At 44.4% G+C, this 22,675-nt stretch overlaps 1 protein-coding gene across 1 annotated transcript in view; it reads right to left on the bottom strand.

Annotated features, from left to right (window-relative positions):
• Window positions 1–22,675, bottom strand: part of LOC142814403 (sperm-specific sodium:proton exchanger-like) — a 36,435-nt gene that overhangs the window by 11,434 nt on the left and 2,326 nt on the right. The window contains exons 3-6 of the mRNA XM_075893144.1: window positions 21,755–21,850; window positions 20,519–20,698; window positions 15,368–15,505; window positions 11,647–11,844 (exon numbers count right to left, since the gene is read on the bottom strand). Of these exons, the coding sequence (XP_075749259.1) occupies window positions 11,647–11,844; window positions 15,368–15,505; window positions 20,519–20,698; window positions 21,755–21,850 (612 nt within the window). The remainder of the gene's footprint in view (window positions 1–11,646; window positions 11,845–15,367; window positions 15,506–20,518; window positions 20,699–21,754; window positions 21,851–22,675) is intronic.

Here is a 22,675-nt window from a genome sequence, read left to right as displayed (position 1 = left end):
CACAAGGCAATGTGGGTATGGAAGCTAAAACGCTGAAGTCCGTTCTTCATTTTTATTCATGGCCTGCAGTAGTAAGCACACAAAGTTCTAAACAATGCATCCTGTGCCGTGCTGGTAGCTGAGTGCACATAGTGTTCAGTGTATTAAAAAAAAGTTTGTAGTTACGGCTGACACAAGGAAATCATTCAGATAATGAGTGCCGAAATTCAAAAACGCTGCAAACACACAATTTGTGAACTGGAAAGAAGTGATGCTGTGAACTACATAGTGCGTGGGCCTTATAGGCCCTGAAGTTATGGCCTATTTTTTTTATATCGTAAAAAAAAGTTTTTCCAAACGAGGGGACCTAACACTGTAGCAGCATGAGGCCGTGAGGCCCGGAGTTCTTATGCCACCGAGTTGTGCCAAGGCGGAGTGTCACAAAACCTCAGAATATACAACTTTGAAGGCTCAGACGAATTCTTGCTGGAAATGGGGCCGACAATAGCATTTGAACTACCAACCTTTAGATAATTTGTCACTGATATTCCCACCCCTCCGGTAGCAAAACCGTTAAGCGTCTGTTCCCAAAGTAGGAGGTACCAGGCTCGATTCCCAGCGCCGGCCGGAAACCCCCAGATTGAAAGGCAAAGGTATCGAGTACCCAGACCTGGCTAAGTTCTCTATGTGTTAGTTACCTCATCCAGCTCGTTTCGAGCTGTGACGTCAGACAAAGGTTGAGCCTTATCAGAAGTGATAACAGCCTCAAATTTTCCACTGCTTTTTTGGCTTGTGTTGCAGGGAAACCAACCACGCTAAGGAATACCGAGTTCGAAAAATACGCATGCTGGGTGCATCGTTTCTGACTGTGACGTCAAACGAAAGTTGAGTCTTATCACGGGTGATAAGAGGCTCAACCTTTTTTAAAAGCTTTTCTACGTGTATTCCAGGACAGCAGACGTACTAGGGAGCATTTAGTTCTGAAAATACGCATGATGGTTGCATTGTTACCAGCTGTGACGTCAGACAAAAGTTGAGCCTTATCATGGGTGATAAGAGTCTTGACTTTTGCTACTGCTTTCTTTGGCATGTATTGCAGGGAAGAAAACGCGCCAAAAAATATTTAATTCAAGAAATACGCATGCTGGGTGACTAGTTACAAGCTCTGACGTCAGGCAAAAGTTGATCCTTATCGTGAGTGATAAAAGCCTAAACTTTTTCGACTGCTTTTAAACATGTATTGCAGAAAAAAAAACGTACCAGGGAACATTTAGTTCGGGAAATACACATGCTGGGTGAATAGTTACGAGCCGTGATGTCTAATAAAATTTGAGTTTTATCAGGGGTGTAACTCACAAGAGTGGAAGCTTGGGCTAGTTGGTGCGTATTCATATTTGCAAGGTGTTTCAGCGCGCGAACAAAGGAAAAAAGGACAGGGTAGACAGAAAGAGCGCTGACTTCCAACTAACTTTATTTCGCAGAGTGGCAAGAATTTATACGTCTAAAAAGGAAGATTACAGAGCATAAATGTAAAAAACAAGCCCAATCTACACACCAGTAACAGCACGTGTGACAGGTCCTCTAATGCCTCAAAGCCCAGCCAGGTAATCGCGTTCAGCCTGGGATAAAGCAACCGATGAAGGGCTTACGCATTTATTTCCTAGCACGTGTATTCTTTCTGCTTCGATAATTTCTCGTGTAAGTTGCTCCCTGTGCCTTGCCAATATAGAGCACTGATCAAAGAGGGGGGTGCACCCACAATCTCGGCAATGAATGCCAAGATGCCCTTGTACCACATTGTGCACATTGTTTCTGTGTTCTCGCAGGCGGTCGTTTATGCACCTGCCGGTTTGGCCGACATAGACGCACCCACACGTCAGTGGAATTAAGTATACGACTCCCACTGCGCATGGGACGTAGCATGTCCTGTGCGCGACAGAGCACGCGGCAGAAGTTGCGCGAGGTGTATTTACACGTTTGCAAAGCTTCTGCAATTTTTCAGGTGCTGAAAAAACAACAAGAACGTTGGCGTCTCGAGCAATCTTTTTCAGCCTGTGTGAGATGTCGTGCACGTACGGTAGTACGACAGGCCGGCTCTTACTGACGCTGTTGCGCTTATCTGGTTTGTTGCCTCGCTTCACGACAGTGACCAGCTTTTCCGCCACTGAAACTAGAACGTGTGCGGGGTAACCGGCTTTGCTGAGGCGCTCCACTTGTAGAGCAAAGCTGCGGTGTACCATGTGGGGGCAAGACTTCTTTAAGGCGTTGGCAAGGCAGAGGTTAGCAATGCCCCGCTTGACCAATTTTGAGTGAGCTGAGCCGAAAGGCAGAAGTGGCTTGCCGCTTCTTGGTTCATACATCCGTGCTAGGAAATAAATGCGTAAGCACTTCATCGGTTGCTTTATCCCAGGCTGAACGCGATTACCTGGCTGGGCTTTGAGGCATTAGAGGACCTGTCACACGTGCTGTTACTGGTGTGTAGATTGGGCTTGTTTTTTACATTTATGCTCTGTAATCTTCCTTTTTAGACGTATAAATTCTTGCCACTCTGCGAAATAAAGTTAGTTGGGAGTCAGCGCTCTTTCTGTCTACCCTGTCCTTTTTTCCTTTGTTCGCGCGCTGAAACACCTTGCAAATATGAATACGCACCAACTAGCCCAAGCTTCCACTCTTGTGAGTTACATTTCTAGTACATCGGGCATCTATATCTCCTCTTCTACAAGCCCTTCTCTTCTCGTCAGTCTAATCAGTGTGGCAGCTTGCCGCGCACGCTCTTTGGCGTACTGCATCCGGCTAAAGATACCTCTTCCCGAAGTCAAGACGTTGTTTGGTGGCCTCACTCCCTCGATTGGCCATGGTCTAAGAGTTTCCAAGATTCTACGCTCAGAATGGCTTCGGCAAGCACGCCTGTACCGTCAAGCCCTGCAACTACGAATCCTAGGGAACGAACGCACAGCAGTTAAACAAAAGAAGTGTCGTGAACTCTCAAGCCTCGTTGACCGAAACGTCGAGTTCATGTGGCGTCAGACGCTCAGTTACCTGCGGGCCATCACACCAAGGAAGTCTCCAGCTGCTAGGGACCTTGTGCATGTTCTCGGGGATGCTTTTCTTCCCGACAACGTTAAGCACACCCTATGCCTCAGACCAAAGTACGCAGTGGCACCTTCAAGAACACCACACGAGCTCCTCACTCTAGTCAGGCAAGTCGCTCGTCGTGCTCCTGACTCTGAATGTGATAGATGTGTTGCTCAAGGCGTGCAGGTGCTATCGAGATGTAAGTCCTCGAACAAAGTTGTTAATACAGGAGGCACTGTCGCGTACCTAAAGGCACATTCCTTGTCACTTCTGCAGGCTGACAAGGAGGGTGGTTTTGCGGTTCTTCCTCGTTCAATGTTTAAGGTGAAGGCCACACAGGCAATGCAGTCTCTTTTCAACGAGTGTGATAAAATTTGTCTAAATAAGCTTAAGAAGCGTGCGAAAACTCTTGCCGGGGATCTGGGGCTTCAGAAGCTTTCAAAGGCAATAGATAGCTGCAAAAAGCTTAGCCTTGACTTGTTTTTTTCTGCGAAAACGCACAAAATTGACTGCCCTTTGCGGGTCATTGTAACAGAAAGGGGGACCTGGCAAAAGTCGGTAGCACTTTTCTTGCAAGAAAAGCTAAAAAACTTAACAATAGACGACCCTTTTTTGGTAAAAAACTCTGACGCTGTTATTGACATTATTAGGCGAACTAACACAGGACTCCAGGCAATGTCTGTGGATATTAAGGACTTGTATTACTCTTTGCCGCACGATCAACTACTAAAATGTGTAGAGGAATCCATAGACAACTTCGGATCATCAGCGTTCCAAACGCGCACTGGAATTCATAATAGCAGCCTATTAGAGTTACTCAGCTTCTACTTGAAGGCCACTTTTGTATCTTGGGATGAAAAAAACTACTTACAAAAAAGTGGAGTATGTATTGGTTCATGCTTGGCACCCATTCTCAGTGACATATTTCTAGCACATCAGGATCGTGTCTTGTCAAACAAACTTGATGACTCTGTGGTTTTTAAAGTCTGCCGTTTTGTTGATGATTATTTAGTGTTGTTTAAATGTGACAGTCAAAATTTTCAGACCATTTCCTCTGACGTGTTGACTGTTTTCCGAGAGTGCCTGAAACCATTAGTTTTAACGTATGAATCACCCACTGATAACAACCTGAAATTTCTAGATTTGAAGCTTTTGCTAGAACCCCGACATGTTTGCTGGATGTATGAACCAAGAAGCGGCAAGCCACTTCTGCCTTTCGGCTCAGCTCACTCAAAATTGGTCAAGCGGGGCATTGCTAACCTCTGCCTTGCCAACGCCTTAAAGAAGTCTTGCCCCCACATGGTACACCGCAGCTTTGCTCTACAAGTGGAGCGCCTCAGCAAAGCCGGTTACCCCGCACACGTTCTAGTTTCAGTGGCGGAAAAGCTGGTCACTGTCGTGAAGCGAGGCAACAAACCAGATAAGCGCAACAGCGTCAGTAAGAGCCGGCCTGTCGTACTACCGTACGTGCACGACATCTCACACAGGCTGAAAAAGATTGCTCGAGACGCCAACGTTCTTGTTGTTTTTTCAGCACCTGAAAAATTGCAGAAGCTTTGCAAACGTGTAAATACACCTCGCGCAACTTCTGCCGCGTGCTCTGTCGCGCACAGGACATGCTACGTCCCATGCGCAGTGGGAGTCGTATACTTAATTCCACTGACGTGTGGGTGCGTCTATGTCGGCCAAACCGGCAGGTGCATAAACGACCGCCTGCGAGAACACAGAAACAATGTGCACAATGTGGTACAAGGGCATCTTGGCATTCATTGCCGAGATTGTGGGTGCACCCCCCTCTTTGATCAGTGCTCTATATTGGCAAGGCACAGGGAGCAACTTACACGAGAAATTATCGAAGCAGAAAGAATACACGTGCTAGGAAATAAATGCGTAAGCCCTTCATCGGTTGCTTTATCCCAGGCTGAACGCGATTACCTGGCTGGGCTTTGAGGCATTAGAGGACCTGTCACACGTGCTGTTACTGGTGTGTAGATTGGGCTTGTTTTTTACATTTATGCTCTGTAATCTTCCTTTTTAGACGTATAAATTCTTGCCACTCTGCGAAATAAAGTTAGTTGGAAGTCAGCGCTCTTTCTGTCTACCCTGTCCTTTTTTCCTTTGTTCGCGCGCTGAAACACCTTGCAATTATCAGGGGTGATAAGAGCCTCAATTTTTTTCCACTGCTTTTTTTACTTCTCTTACAGGAAAGCAAACGTACCAGGGAACATTTAGTTCGGAAAATACGCATGTTGAGGGAACCTTGTCGAGCTATGACGACCAACAAAAGTTTAGCCTTATCGTGAGTGATAAGAGGCTTAACCCTTTTTTAAAAGCCTTTCTACACGTATTCCAGGACAGCAGACGTACTAGGGAGCATTTAGTTCTGAAAATACGCATGATGGGTGCATTGTTACCAGCTGTGACGTCAGACAAAAGTTGAGCCTTATCATGGGTGATAAGAGTCTTGACTTTTTCTACTGCTTTCTTTGACATGTATTGCAGGGAAGAAAACGCGCCAAAAATATTTAATTCGAGAAATATGGATGCTGGGTGAATAGTTAGGAGCTGTGACGTCAGACAAAAGTTGAACCTTATCGTGGGTGATAAGAGGGTCAACTTTTTCGACTGCTTTTAGACATTTATTGTAGGAAAGGTAACGTACCAGGGAAGATTTAGTTCAGCAAATACGCATGCTCAGTGGATCGTTTCGAGCTGTGACGTCAGACAAAATGTTCAGCCTTATCGTGAGTGATAAGAGCTTACTTTTTCCAGTGCTTTTTGACTTCTATTACAGTAAAGCAACCGTACAAGGGAACATTCAGTTCGCAAAATACGCATGCTGGGTGCACCGTTTCGAGCTGTGACGTCAGACAAAAGTTGAACCTTATCATAGGTGATAAGAGCCTTAACTTTTTCTGCTGCTTTTCGACATGTATTGCAGGAAAGCAATTGTACCAGGGAGCATTTAGTTCATAAAATACGCACGATGGGTACAATTTGACGAGCTGTAACGTCAGACAAAAGTTGAGCCTTATCATGAGTGATAAGAGCCTCAACTTTTTCTACTGCTTTTAACATTTATTGCAGGTAAGAAAACGTATCAAAAACATTTAGTTTGAGAGATACGCCTGCTGGATGAATAGTTACGAACTGTGACGTCAGACAAAAGTTGAACATTACCATGGGTGATAGGGGCCTCAACTTTTTGTACTGCTTTTCGACATGTATTGCAGGAAAGCAAACGTACCAAAATTTATTTCGAGAAATACGCATGCTGGGTGAATAGTTACGAGCTGTGACGTCAGACAAAAGTTGAGCCTTATCGTGAGTGATAAGAGCCTAAACTTTTTCGACTGCTTCTAGACATGTATTGCAGGAAAGCATTCATACCAGGGAACGTTTAGCTCGGAGAATACGCATGCTGGGTGCATCGCCTGGTTTCCCACCCACATGGGCAAGGATGTCCACCCTGTTATGCCTAGCGCATTCGGCCACTAATTTGGGGAAGGTATCCAGCAGCTTCATTCCCTCCTCACACTTAACGAAATGCTTAAGCACTATTTATTGTCCAGGCGTTTCCGTCCAGCTCCCACACCCTTGCCTCTCAAGGGCCAAGTCAACTGCGTTAACAATGCTGGAAACCAGTACTTACTTGTCGCCCTTAGTTTACAATAAGTGTATCGGTAGCATAAAGCCTCACTGCCCTCATTGCGATAAAAGACGATGCACGTTATCCCACATTCTCCGGCAACACACGGCACTGCGCGATGGGGAGCCTCTCACCACAGAGGACGCCTCAAAGACGGCAATCATCAGCTCGGACCAGGCGTTCCAAATTCGGGATCTCCAGAGGGCACACAGTTTGAGGGGGGGGGGGGGAGGGGGAGGGGCAGGCTGTTTTTGTTCCAACAAAGGTGTGGCCCACAGCTGAGCCGCCCTCTTTTGCGAATTAAGCCTATGGACCATTTGCGAATTAAGCCTATGGACTGACACACTCACTGTCTGGGTGCATCGTTTCGAGCTGTGACGTCAAACAAAAGTTCAGCCTTATTATGGGTGATAAAAGCCTCAACTTTTTTCGCTGCTTTTTGGCATGTATTGCAGGTAAGCTAACGTAACAGGGAAGTTTTAGTTCGGCAAATACGCATACTCAGTGCATCGTTTCGAGCTGTGACGTCAGACAAAAAGTTCAGCCATATCGTGAGTGATAAGAGCTTACTTTTTCGAGTGCTTTTTTTACTTCTATTACATGAAATCAAGCGTACAAGAGAACATTGAGTTCAGAAAATACGCATGCTGGGTGCACCGTTTAGAGCTGTGACGTCAGACAAAAGTTAAACCTTATCTTGCGCGATAAGAGCCTCAACTTTTTCGACCTCTTTTCGACAAAGTAATGCAGGAAGCGAAACGTACCAGGGATCATTTAGTTCAGAAAATACGCATGCTGGGTGCATCGTTTCGAGCTGTGACGTCAGACAAAAGTTGAGCCTTATGACGGGTGATGAGAGCTTCCACTTTTTAGACTGATTTTCGATATGTATTGCAGGTACGCACTACAACCAGGGAAAGTTTAGGTCAGGAAATCCGTATGAGCGTGTGATTCTACTGTGGGAAGTATGAGGTTCGATACCCAGTGCCGGCATTTGGTCACCCGATTCAAAGGTAGAGGAATCGACTAACTTTCGAAAATAAAACTTCATAAACTGATTCTTTAAGGTCTCTAACGAACTCATGTTGGAAATAAAGACAACAGCAGGATGCGAACCAGTGCCCTTTCGGTTATGAAAAGAACATGCAGCTAGGGCTGTGCGTTGTTTTAGCCTATGGTTGAAATAGATGGCTCGTTTCCATCTCAGAGTCACCATATATATGCATCGATTTACCAATTCAGGAGACGTTCTGGTGTTTTATTGAAGGTCATATGTAGTTATCAGTTCCGAAAGATCTAAAAGATGAACATCGGCCTAAAATTGCAGGTTTAATATCAGCACGCGGCAGTGGCTGAGAGGTTAAGTAATCATTTTAAAAGTGGAAGGTTGATGGTTAGAATCTTGCTTTCCGTCCCCTTTTCAACTATAACTTGTTACGCCCTTCAAACTTTACTTTCTTAAGTTTTGTTTCACTCCACCTTGAGGCAACTTGGCTGTATCAAAACCTTGGTCCTCACGATTCCATGCAACTGAAGTGTTAGGTCCCCTATTTCTGTAAGAACAAACTTTTTAGGCTAAAAACAAAAAAAGATCTGCCTATTTTATGGCCAACGAGGCCCATCCGGAGTGTCGTTCTCCAAGTTTCACATATTTAATAACAACAAGTACACTTGAATTTGGGCAGTAATGTATCAGGAGGGCTTCCTGGTGTTAGCAATCTCAGCTCTGTCACTCTAACCATAATGTTTTTATTAGGAACTGAACACTACACGCACTTTGCTAGCAGCATGGCACAGGATGCGTTCTTAGAACTTGGTTTGCTCGCTACTACATGTTATGATGAAAATAAAGAATGGACTTCAGTGTTCTAGCTTCTTTATCCACGTCACCTCGTGCCCCTTTTTTTAACACTAACGACGCTGTGATTCGAACCAGCGTCCTTTTGGATTATAGTTCAACACCATACCAACTCGGCCATGGCCATGGACTTGATAACATAATTTAAAAGATGGGTCGGTAAATTATGCAGCAGACTCATTATTATTGAACTTGTTGGTTTTGGTGGATGCGCTTCGGTGCACAGAAAGCTTATAGAAATCTATAGCTGTTCGAAATGTTTAGTTTTGTGAATATTTTGATTTCTTTAGTTTTGATAAAATTTATTTATTTGCAATTTCGTGTCTGATTGGTAAAGCCGATGCAAACTTTCAATCTTTCGGTTTGTTGAATTTAGTTAGTAGCCTGACAAGGTTGATTTGCTGACTACTTTCACCGAAAACAGTTTTTGGACCCGTGTACGCATGATGAAGGAAGACAACCTGACAATGTGAATTCGTGCTCTGAACGAACTTTATTCTTGCCTCTTCGCTTTCATGGCACTTGCTTTCCCCAAAAGGCAAACTATATTTTTTGAGTGAGACTGAGAGAGCTCCACCTTTTAGCGCGAAAGCGTTGAGGAGCTCGTTTCGCAGAAATTCCGGCATCGACGTGGGATTCACTTGCATTGAGCGAAATCACCTTGTGCGTAAACGACAAATTGAGAAATACTCAAATAAAATAAACAAGAACAATTTTCGTATCCGAGCAAGGACCAAACTCAGGCCGTTTGCGTGGCAAGCAAGTGTTCTACCAAACTGCCGCGAGTCTTTTTTTTTACCTTTTGCATAATATTTATTACAAATGCAGATAATGTATATACAAGTATATATATATAGCGTACAAAATACTAAACGCCACTTCAACAAATGTACAATAGGCTCTAACAAGACAAATCTCATACAACACTGTGTCTAAAAGGGTGCTTGAGCCGTGCACACGATTTGATCTGACCTATTGTTTCCCAATTACACACATGTGTAACAATGTGGTAAATTGAGGTGGGGGAGGGGAAAAAGCCACACACACGCGGTTTGAGGGAGACCTCACCCTTTTAGTGCAGTATGGCAACATATAGTAAAGCACATAATACAATTCGTATAATACACTAGTACAGTGACTGACTATAAGGTATGACAGTTATACGATCAATTGATAAAAAAGAAGCAACAACAAAGTTAAACATTTTCAAAGTCAATTAGTCAGACAAAAACAGGAACAAAATAGACATGTAGGTCATATGCAAAAAATAAGAAAAAAAAAGATACAACACAATAATGACTTCCAGAAAGCACTCTAGAGAGGGCCGTGCAATACCATAATAAATTCTGACAACGATAAATGCTGTAAATGATAGTCTGCTTTGTTGTTAAAGTAAAAAAGTCTAGGAATATTGTTAGATAGAATTTTGTAGCCATTATTTGCTCTAAACTGTCGAACCTTTCACACTTCTGAAGCACGAGTGCTATGAAAGGATAAATTGCCAGATAGCTTTGCAAGTTCTTCCAGTAAGGTAGTGTTGCGTTTAGCACTAAAATATTATTCGTGCAAGAGCTTAGTTTTGTAGATGTTACGAACATAGTTTGTGTTGTATTTCTTAATGATGTTTTCGGTATGAGCCAGATACGGTACATTAGCGATGACGCGTACTATTTTCTTCTGCATACGAAACAATTTATATAAGTTAAACTGAGTCGTGGTGCCCTACAATAGATTCCCATCATAAATGTAAGATAAAAATAAAGCAATGTAACAAATCAATTTTACAGGAACGCGTAAAGTGTACCGGTAACGACTTTTCGTTTTCAGAATATAACAACTCATCGGAGAAATGAAGAAAATGGGCAAAAATACCATCGTAAAGGCGTTAACATATAACGAAGATGCCTTTCTTTTGCATGAACACACAGAACACACAGAACTTCATAGTCGTCCGTGATTCGCGAAAAATCATCATGTCACAAGTTATATGGTCGAACGTTAGTAAGGACACACATTTCCTGCGTCTTTATAACCTATTCAGGCAGAACGTTTCCGTGTGAGGAAGCCGAGAGATGTGACTGTCATTTGTATACTATAGGTTTGGGTTATTATGACGACGTCACACAGCTTAACTGACCCCACGAAGAAGCTCTCTAACTCGGCTATTTTGTTAGAGACAGACTGAGCGTTAGTATAAACACAGCTAATTTTTTTGCTCGGCTTCGACGTAGGAAAACCATTCTTGTTTAGAGAGCAGCCTTAAGTGATACATGAAGCTGTCGAAAATTGGCCGCAAGGGACCTTAACAGGGACCACTAAGAGAGTTTGTACAGCTCATCCCGGTGCTTAATGACTACTGCAGGGGCTCCATTTCCTTTGCGCACTTCAACAACACTGGATAGCAGTCCAGCTGAAACTGCAGTTATCGTGAACAACCACGCGTTTGCTTAGAAGTACAGTTGATAAAAACTTCCTCTTCTTGCAAATGCAGTAAAAATGAGTCGTGCTTTACTAACATGTATACAGGTTTCAAAATTCAACACATTGGAGTAGTATTTTGTGGCACAAGCGTACATAGCCATCGGGCGACAGAACATTTGATGATCCCAACGATTTCGTGGTTTAAAGTCGGCCACCTATCACAAAAGGCACACGGGTTCACGCGCGTACTCCCTCAATACTAAGTGGGTGCATACGAAGTTCTAAAAAAAATTCACGGGTATTGTCTCTCGGGGTTTAAAGCATGCAAATCGTTACACAGAATGCAGCCATATGCGAAAGCTTCACTGACACGACACACTTTAACCTTTATCGAATACATTGTAAACAAAATGTATTCCAGTTCCTATTCTTAATGGCCAATGTCACTGGTCATAAGAGTAAATGAGCGAATTACAAGACAAACGCACGAGGGGAAGACAAATTTAGGTGGGTAGATGGGTTAAAGAAACTTGCAGATACAACGTCGCTGCAGCAAGCACAGGACCGGGTTCATTGGCTGAACATGGGAGAGGCAGCCGCCATGCAATGGGCACAGTCAGGCTGATGACGATGATGCCTGAAGAAAGTGAGATAATCGACTCACGGGAAAAATGAACCTCTTGACGTAGCGCGGAATGTAGGCCGGTGCCACGTAGACGTCGCCGATGTTGACGTCAATCAGCGTTCCTTGTATGAGGAGGATGTCCTCGATGTCCGGACTGACGAGGAAGTCGTGAGCGCTCGACAAGTCCGGAAGCAAGAACGAGCTCAGACGCATCTTGATCTTCTCCACAGGCCATGTCTGAAAGAAATGGCCAACAGCTGAGAAACAATTCTGATGCATCTTACGGCAAAAGGTCCTAAGGTCATTCATCGCGTCGCGATGACCGTGTGTCGCCGTTTACAGTCGCGATAGAGCAACTGTGGCAAGCACGCCGCCACGCCACGTGACCCGCTGCTGAGAGGCTTCACAGCTGCACTCACTCGAAGCATCACCGCTACGTTACCACGTGACTATGTGATGGTTTGTCTGCCGCTTCACCGATGCTTGTTCGCGCAGGCGCTCAGTTTCGTCATGAATAGTGCACTGTACTTCAGCACGAGACAAGCTACATGCTATCATCTAGTAGCTACAGCTACACTCTAAAAAATATCGAATAAAAATTGTGTCTTTTTGTCCCACAACAATAATCGTCATCAGGCTTGCGTGCGCTTCCTTTCTTAAAAACTCGGCGCTGGCCACTTTCCTATCTAGGATGCAATGTAACCCTGATAACGGGCATGTCGATCGTGACCGGAATGTACCGGGCACGGGGCGATAGCGCACAGATGGAACGCAATATAGATGACGGTTATTGTTGTGGGACAAAAAGACACTCTCTTTACTCGCTCTTTTTTTAGAGTGTAGGGAAAAGGCCACGAAGTTGCAAGCAGAAGAAATGTTGGCTGCTAAACACCAGAGCAGAGAGAGGCGAGATTAGGACTTTGTAGAGACGCTTCGATAGCATGAAATCATGTGAATAATAAAGATACTACAGCTGCCGCCATCGCATGGCAACATGGACGAGAGGGTGAAGTTTAATTAAATATTGCTTCCATTGTTTTTCGCAAAAAACAAGCGCAACATACCTTTCGCTGTTGAAAACTAGATACACAAGATTTAAACTTCAGCAAATTTTCACAGTAACGTGGACAATCAAGTACGAGCAATTTATGGTGAACCAAAGCAAGTTCTCTAGATACTAAACAGCTTATGGCTGAGCTGAATGCGTCGTGCGGTGTGACCACAATCTACTGTTTTCCTGACTTGCACGGATGGCAGAATTCCTTTGGGATCGCGTGTCTCCGTTATCGTTCAACCACTCACCGCTGGTGGCGCTACCTATAACCTGATCGTCTGCTGTTCCAACGGCGCACCTGCATTCTGTGATAAACTGCCAGCATATAAATGACTGTTTCTTCTGTCAGGCGGCTCGTCAAATAAGCTATTCAGCCCGGGTAAGTATTAACAGCCCACTGGTTGACAAACATTGGAACCTGTAGACCTACATAATGTAGGACAGCCTATCTGATGTCCCGTCCAAATATTTTCAAGTAAATTCGGAATGTTTTCTAGTATATTTATTTCTAAATTATTCTGCATTTGGGAATAATAATTACGCAATACGAGTGCTCTGTTGGCCAAAATATTACCCCAAATGCTGAAGCTGATGCCAGCGAACAGGTGCTGACTAGCGCCACGCTTCTCCTAGGTTACGACCCTAGCGGCACAAGCTACGAACTAGACATGGGCGCTGGAGAGACGATATCTGGGCAGTTCAAGCGTACAGTAGATCGTGGCCTTGGCTACCTTTGCTGCGCATGCGCAGCAGCTGGCCCAAAACTGCAAGAACGTGCTGCGCGTTCCGGCCTGTGTAAGGGGCTGGGTAAGACGCGGTGACCTCTTCCTCTTACACTCTCTCAGCAATCATAAGATGTCGTCGGGAAACCAAATTCTGCAGACATTCGATGGACCAACGAATTGTCTCTAGTCGGATCCCGCTGGCACGCGTTAGCGCGTTCAGGCCTGCGTAAGTGGCTGTGGACTCTACTCCTTGTTGCTGATGATTGCAGACGCGCAGCAAGAAGAGGGAAACATGGCGGAGTTGAAATGGGAGGTTAGGCACGATAAGTAGAATGAACATGGATGTTCTTGGTCTAGTAATGTTCTTGGTCTTGGACCAGGGACAGATAGTATGTCGCGTAGTAATGATCCGAGCCCTAGACCAGGAATAGTCATGTTTATTCTACTGCTTGTGCCTCAATCTTCCCCTTTCTTATCTTCCATGTCTCCCCCTCGTTGCTGCGCGTCCGCATTCATTAGCGACACCCCTTAAACATCGGGGAATGATATTATGCAAACGCGCAATGAACCTACGTCTCTAGCATGGCGTGGCGATGAACCCACGTGGCATGCTCCAACGAGAGTGCGGGACGAATAACAGCAACGTAAACTTGAATGAATTCATGCTGTGCTTCACTTGCAAGGGCACGTTAACGTCGGGCAACGTGCCCGTGACGAACGGAACTCCTCCATTTGTGTGTATGTGTGTAGTCACCTCTAGGTTGTGCATTGCTCAGTAGATGACGTTACTAGTTTTCGTATAGCTGACATATAAAGAGGATAGATGGTGCTGTTATAATAATTCACAGCATATCCCCGGAGTGAGTGATAATGAGAGGCCACATGCGTCCGTCCGCCCATCCGTCCATCCGATGCGTGCTGTAGTGGGACAGGAGCGGACGAACGGACGGACGGACGGACAGACAGACAGACAGACAGACAGACAGACAGAAAGACAGACAGACAGACAGACAGACAGACAGACAGACAGACAGACAGACAGACAGACACTTGGCCCCAATAATGATTGTTCACTCCATGGATATGCTGTGAATTTTCCACTTTCATTGTGAGGCTTTATTAAGCTATCTTCAACCGCATAATCATCATCATCAGCGAGAGATCGTTCGTTCGGGTTAACGCTTGCGGTGGCAGTACCATATTCAATGAACGTTTCTCTTGATTACTAGTGCGATACATCGTACCACCAAATGCAATTTTTTGAACTCTGGCGCTTCGATCGTTCAGTGTACATGGAAGTTATGGGTATAGTACACGCAATTGCTTAGTCTTGGTACTTGCGGGTGGTGAATTGAACTTGTGGCTTCGTTTATCGCTGTGTTTCAGTTTTGTTTCGATGGAAAGAACGAACCCTTTTGAACTTTGTGAGCCGATTTGAAATGGTTAGCCTAAACTGAACATTCACTTATTTTTGTTTCATAACACAACAGTTCCAAGCCACACGAACACACCCGGAGCCAGAAAATACGAATGTTAGACATTTTCGTGTACTATCCATCATTTCCATGCTGGCTGAAGCGCCGTGCGTTGCAGCTCCCATAGACACTAGCACCGGAGGTCCGTCACTCTATGCTTATAATAAAAGATTTGCGCGAAGAGACAATAGTAGAACACAGCCACACTCGTGTGGTTAGCAATGCACCATTAGGCAGATTGTAGTAAAATTACAATCACTATTCTGTTGCTTTCTTTTACCAAGGTGCGTAATGAACTTATGGAGAAAACGTGCTTTGCGTCATAGTGTATGCGTCTTCCCACGTGTTGCCCAGTGTTTGTTGTTTGGAGGTGTTGTGAGACTAAACATTCAGTGTAGTTGTCTCTTACAAACTTACACCTCCATGCGCTTGACGGGCATCGACTGCTTGAATACGTAAGCTTTCGTCTCGGTGCTTATACATTATTCTGTGATCAAGATACTTGCCTGGTACTTGGCTTGAGTTTGTAAAATGAGCACGCCGAAAATGTTGGCGATATAGTACCATATCTGGTACAGAAAGCTCGGAGGCTTGGTGAATATCTGTATCGCCTCCATAACGCGGCTTCGAGGGATAATGTACGCCTGCGAAGAGAAAAACTAATTTGATTTTGTTGGACAAACGAAAGTAAGGAGACCTGAACGTAGCATTTAGAAGTTAAATATACTAATCTGTATTGAGAATGATTACCCAATGGAAAATGGTAAATTCAATGAAACTTCAGTTGTACCTGATTGGTACATAACCAAAACGAATGAGAAGAAGATAAAAGCACTAGCTCGTGTCATTTCTTCGTGGTCCATTATGATTTTCACTGAATCATTGACCTTAGGGAAACAGGTATGATTATTAAGAAAAAATATGATGCAAATCGAATAGCGAATATCTCTTTCCCCTTAAAACAATGTAAAAGAACTAGCATGACTATACCCACGGGAGTGGCAGCGTCAGCAGCACGTGTAAGTGAGCTCTGCACATATCTGCCTATAACTTTAGCAATTTTGGTTCTAGGAGGGTCAGAGTGGTGTCTATTTGTTCGTGAAGATACAAGGAGTTCAACCGCTACAAATACTGCTATTACAAACGAAAATTTTAAATTTTAGGAGCGGAAAACAGTGTGAATCTGTGAAAACAACAACAGTCAGACCACGTGTTTTTTACGATCACTTGTGGCTTTCTTAATATTCTACCAGGAAACTTCTTACTTATAAAGTTGAAAGTCCTTAGGATTGACCTGACGCTACTGAAGTTTGATCAGGTTAGGTCTAATAGTTCCAGAGTTAATCCGCAATCAAAATTAAGCCTAATCACTAAAACAATTAAATTGGTAATATCACCTCGCAAACGCATTTAAATTTTGTCCGCTTAATATAATAATAAACCGCACCCCATAGGCTACCAGGAGGCCCAATTCCGTACACTCTAGGCCCTTAATTAAGGTGGTAATCAGCAAAAAGCTCATTTTATTAAAACAAATCTTCAGAAGGAGCTACAAACGCCACTGAAAAATAACTAATATCTTCTTTTAGAACACAACACTCCGGTTTTTTTCGTGTAAAATTTATTTTGATAGCTTAAGGTAACCGGAAGATACAGAGTTAGAAAGAATATAACGAAAATCGCTAATAAACGTGTGGCGCCCGCGTCTTCCCTCGCTCAGAGGAGGAGGGTGGCTCACTGCTCGGGAGAAAGATACGCCCGTCAGATCAAAGTCTTGAACCACGTGTTTTTTTTTCCTTACAATCGCTTTTAACTTTGCTAATAACCTACCGGGAAACTTCTAACTCATACAGTGCAAAGCCCTAATTGTAGACCTGTCGCCGCTCAGGTTTCATCAGGACAGGAGTAATAGTACCGGAACTATTTCGTGACCAAAATTAATCCTAATCACTAAAAATATTAATTTAGTAACATCACCTCACAAACGAATTTAAATTTTGTCCGCTTAATATATCAATAAACAGCACCCCATAGGCTAATCGGAGGCCCAGCACCTCCACCAAATGTAAAGAGGTTTATTGGGCGAACCAAAGGGGCAGGTGGGAAATTGGAGATAGCGATTGGACGAGGAAGATGGAGGAGCTCGAGCGCTGATCTCGTGGTGCCTTACTCTGCGATGATGCTTGCTGTTCCCTTTTGTTGTCATCATTCCTTCATTATAATTGCCCCCGTCGAGAAAGATCAAGCCATCCTGGCGATCTAACAAGTGGAAACGAGCGGGTCGAAGTACGGCTTCAAGCGGTCCACGTGAACAATATCGTGTCCACGCTGACGATGGTCACCGGGTGGCGTAAGCGGTTCAATGGCGTAATTGACGGGCGATGTCCGCTTTACCACGCGGTATGGGCCATGGTAATTTGAAAGTAGCTTGGTAGACAAACCAGGTGCACAGGGTGGTACATACAGCCATACAAGGGTTCCAGGGGCGAACTTGGCGGCAGGAGGGTGGTCGTCATCGCGACCCTTAATTAAGAGGGTAATCAGCAGAAATCTCATTTCATTAAAACATTTTTATAAATATAACGACAAACTTCACTGATACACCGCTGAAACCTACATTTAGAACATAAAAATCCGGGTGCGGCGACGGCGTAGTGGTTAGAGCATCCGCCTCGCATGCAAGAGGTCCGTGGTTCAAATCCCGGTGCCGCGCAGTTCCCAACCGGAAAAAAAAAATTCGCGTGTTGATGGAACTGCCTTAAGAGGCCTGGGGTGCGGCCTCACCGGTAACCACCGCCGGGAACGCACTCCCTCACCATAGAAGGATTGGCCACCCTGGTGCAGTATCTGGCCACTACCTCCCACATGCATACGTCAAATAACTCACGGCCCTCAGTTCCCAGCAGCTGCGAAGCAACTGACCATGGCGGCGGTCAGATCTGCAACGCAGCAGAGGGTGCTAAGAATCTCTGGACTACAGGCTGCCTTTGGAACCTGAACTTGGCAACGTTTAACGCTAGAACCTTATCTAGTGAGGGAAGTCTAGCTGTACTATTCGAGGAGCTAGAGGGTGTTAAATGGGATATAATAGGGCTCAGTGAGGTTAGGAGGACAGATGAGGCCTATACTGTGCTACAGAATGGGCACATCCTTTGCTATCAGGGCATGGCAGACAGAAGAGAACTGGGAGTTGGGTTCATAATTCACAGAAACATAGCTGGCAACATAGAGGAATACTATAGCATTAATGAAAGGGTGGTAGGTATTGTAATTAAACTGAATAAAAGATACAAGATGAAGGTAGTACAGGCTTACGCGCCTACATCCAGCCATGATGACGCTTCAGTTGAAAGCTTCTATGAAGACGTGGAATCGGCAATGAGTAAGGTAAAAACACAGTATACTATAGTGATGGGCGACTTTAATGCAAAGGTAGGGAAGAAGCAGGCTGGAGACCAGGCAGTAGGAGATTATGGCATCGGTACTAGAAACGCCAGAGGAGAGCTATTAGTAGAATTCGCAGAACGCAATAATTTGCGGATTTCGAATACTTTCTACCGAAAACGAGAAAACCGCAAGTGGACATGGAGGAGCCCTAATGGCGAAAATAAGAACGAAATAGATTTTATAATGACTGCACACCCAGGAATCGTGCAGGATGTGGAAGTGGTTGGCAAGGTACGATGCAGTGACCATAGAATGGTACGGTCTCGAATTCGCCTAGACTTGAAGAAGGAACGACAGAAACTGATACGCAAGAAGCCAATCAATGAGCTAGCACTGAGAGGGAAAGTACAGGAAATCAGAGTCTCGATTCAGAACAGGTACTCGGCTCTTAGTGAGGAAACCAACCTTAACGTAGATACAATGAATGATAACCGGACGAGTTTCATTACGGAGTGTGCAGTGGAAGTTCGAGGCAGGGCAGTTAGACAGGACACTGGCAAGCTTTCTTAGGAAACGAAGAACCTAATTAGGAAGCGTCAAAGCATGAAAGTGTTAAGTACAACAGACAAAATAGAACTGGCAGAGCTTTCAAAGTTGATTAATAGGCGTAAAGTATGCGATGTAAGAAGGTATAACATGGAGAGAATTGAACACGCTCTGAAAAACGGAGGAAGCGTCAAAGCAGTGAAGAGGAAACTTGGGATAGGCAAAAGTCGGATGTATGCACTAAGGGACAAAGAAGGAAAAATAACTACCAATATGTATAGGATAGTTAAAATAGCGGAGGAGTTTTACAGAGATCTGTACAGTAGCCGAGACAACCACGACCTTAATACTATAAGAACTAGCAGTAACCCAGATGACACCCCACCAGTAATGATAGAAGTCAGAAAAGCTTTGGAGAGCATGCAAAGAGGCAAAGCTGCTGGTGAGGGTCAGGTAACATCAGATCTGCTGAAAGATGGAGGACAGATTGTGTTAGAAAAACTAGCCACCCTGTTTACGAGGTGTCTCCTGACGGGAAGGGTACCAGAGTCTTAGAAGAACGCTTACATCATCTTAATACATAAGAAAGGAGATGACAAGGACTTGAAGAATTACAGGCCGATCAGCTTGCTCTCTGTAGTATACAAGCTATTTACAAAGATAATTGCTAACAGAGTAAAGAAAACATTAGAATTAAATCAACCAAAGGAACAAGCAGGATTTCGAACAGGCTACTCAACAATTGACCACATTCATACTATCAATCAGATAATAGAGAAATGCTCAGAGTATAACCTACCACTATACATAGCCTTCATAGATTACGAGAAAGCGTTTGATTCAGTAGAAATATCAGCCGTCATGCAGACACTGCGGAATCAGGGCGTAGATGAAGTATATATAAACATTCTGGAAGAAATCTACAGGGGATCAACTGCTACCCTAGTGCTTCATAAAGAAAGCAACAGAATACCAATCAAGAAGGGTGTAAGGCAGTGGGACACAATCTCCCAAATGCTATTTACCGCGTGCTTACAGGAGGTTTTCAGAAACCTAGAATGGGAACAGTTAGGGATAAGAGTTAATGGAGAATACCTTAGTAACCTGCGCTTCGCCGATGACATTGCATTGCTGAGTAACTCAGGGGACGAATTGCAACTCATGATTACGGAGTTAGACAAGGAGAGCAGAAAGGTGGGTCTTAAAATTAATTTGCAGAAAACGAAAGTAATGTACAAGAACCTCATAAAGGAGTAGCGCTTCGGGATAGGTGATAGTGCACGTGAAGTTGTAAAAGACTATGTCTACTTAGGGCAGGTAATAGCCACAGAGCCTAACCACGAGATTGAAGTAAATAGAAGAATAAGAATGGGGTGGAGTACATTAGGCAAGCACTCTCAAATTATGACAGGTAGATTGCCACTATCCCTCAAGAGAAAGGTATATAACAGCTGTATCTTGCCGGTACTTAGCTACGGAGCAGAAACCTGGAGACTTACAAAGAGGGTTCAGCTTAAATTGAGGACGATGCAGCGAGCAATGGAAAGAAAAATGTTAAGTGTAACCTTAAGAGACAAGAAGAGAGCAGAGTGGATTAGGGGACAAACGGAGGTTAAGGATATTTAGTATTTTGTTTGCTTCTGCTTGAAAGCATTTTTTATGAAGTGAATGTCAATGAAAAGAAACATGAAAGACCTTATCATATTTCCCTCTGCACTACTCACATTGACGGGCGTCTCGGTGGAGACCCGTGTCGCGGTGGGCTCGTCGGTCACCAAGCCGAGGGCTCCCAGCGTGACGGGGGCACCGAGGTAGTCCTCGAAGTACTCGTCGCTGAAGAAAAACAGCGACGACGAGGAGTTCGGAAGCGCGCCGTCCTCGCGGTACTCCACTTCACCCTCGATCTGCATCAGTGACGTATTAAAGAGGGGTATCAAGATATTGCGTTATGCGGGACGTAAAATCACCTGAGGAGAGGGGGTAACACTTTATTCGGGTAAAAGGTGGAGGCTCCCCGGAGGGTTCCCATGACTGAGTGGGCTCCTTTTTACAGGAGCCCATTGGCAATAGCCCCTACCCGGCCACGCGTGGCCAGGACATTTTGGCTGACCAGGTTCAAGCGGTCGAGCAAAGCCGCCTCCCAGTCAAGCAAGGTGCTAATATCACCACAGTATAAATAAACCACTCGCAAGACCCTTTAAAAGTACACCTCACCTCAGCCGACTCAAAAGTTCCTGTCAAGTGCTTTTACTTCTACCTTGTGCGCTTATATATTTCCATATTATGTTTTACCAACTGGCCCAGCATTCCACTTTATTGAGCCATCTACTTCTTTTTCTAAGTTATTTTTTCGCCCAAGTAAATACATAGAACCTACTTTGTCCCCCCCCCCCCCCCAATTCAAGGCTTTCTACAAATATCTTGGTGGTGCTACGCACCTATTCTTAAACACCTTAAGAATTCGCGCCCCACCTTGTTTTGCGCTCCCTATGGAGACGTAAAATTTCGACTAATCAGTCATATCGTCACTCTGCGTCATCACGATATGTGATGTCAAATTGCTGTAATGGTGACTTCACAAATTTTGAAAACCTGTGATTTGGTGACGTTTTGGGGGGAAGTGGCGTGGGATGCCGGTCAATTTTAGGGGTTTGATGAGTCACCCTATATTTTTACCTTAAAATTATTAGGAAGCTTAAAAAATCCATGCCAAGTTTCTTGTAGTTTTGAAAGCGTCAACTTTTGCGGTAGTGAGGTGTGGTTTAAATCGTGTTAGCATTGCGATGTGGTTAGTCCCGGTTAGGGGGTTTGTTAGTCAGCCAACCCCGAGCGAGGAGAGGAACTAACTACGAAGTACAGCATGATAAACGGACAAACGCACCAGACAGGTGGATCGAGTCACGCGTGCTTATACCTTTATTGAACTAGTTCAAAATAATATTACTGTCACATCAACTCACTTTGACAATGCCCGAGTATGTAATGAGAATGGGGCTCTCGCAGCCCTTTTCGACGATCACATCACCGGCCCCGTAAGCCACGGGTCTGAGCTGCATCTGCACGAAAAATCGAAAGTTAATATACTTAATGGACGCCAACTTTGCTGGAGCTTTCGCGGTTGAACTCCCTTTTAAATACATGCAGTAGTTTCCGACGCTATTTTATTCTTGATCTGCTTTTTTTTTCACTTAACACGTGGTGACTGCTCAACAAAGCACAGTAACGGCACAGCCGTCAGCATACATAACATGCACGCTTTTCAGCATGGCCTAGAGGAGACTGACCTTCGCGAAAAGTTAGGCGCTATGGTCGATATATTATCTACACATAGCGAGATTTAACCTCGACATCAACGCCGAGCACTTCGCGACTGGCGTCAGTGAAACCGGCCCAGGACCCGCTGTCGAGTGTTCGTGTGAAGCGTGCTGATGGCTGTACGTCAACACGCAGCCGCAACCGCCGTCATTTTCCTGCTTACTGCAGCAGACGACTCCTCGAACAATTCCAATTTTTAACGTGCCTTAGCTATGCATTCCTTCTAAATTTTCATCCTTTAGTGCACCTTTCAATCCGAAGTGAATTCAAAACGTTTCAATCCAAGGTGTTCAATCCAAAGTAGATACTTCAGCCACTTCCATAACACTTTGGATTAGACGACGATTGAAGCATGGCATGGATTGAAACATGGCACGACGTGATAGTAGAGAACGGAGAACGAGAAAAAGACACGAACAACAGCACTCACTTATATACAGTAATAATATCTGGGGTATAACATCCAAGGCCACGATATGATTATTAAATATGCCGTAATGAAGGGCTTTAAATATTTAGACCACTTGTGCTTTTTTGACGTGCGTCTAAATTTACGTACATGAGCC

This window comes from Rhipicephalus microplus, chromosome 4 (genome assembly GCF_043290135.1).
Source record: "Rhipicephalus microplus isolate Deutch F79 chromosome 4, USDA_Rmic, whole genome shotgun sequence".
Classification (NCBI taxonomy): Eukaryota; Metazoa; Arthropoda; class Arachnida; order Ixodida; family Ixodidae; genus Rhipicephalus; species Rhipicephalus microplus.
Note: the sequence above shows the minus strand (reverse complement) of the source record. Positions and strands in the feature narration are given on the sequence as shown.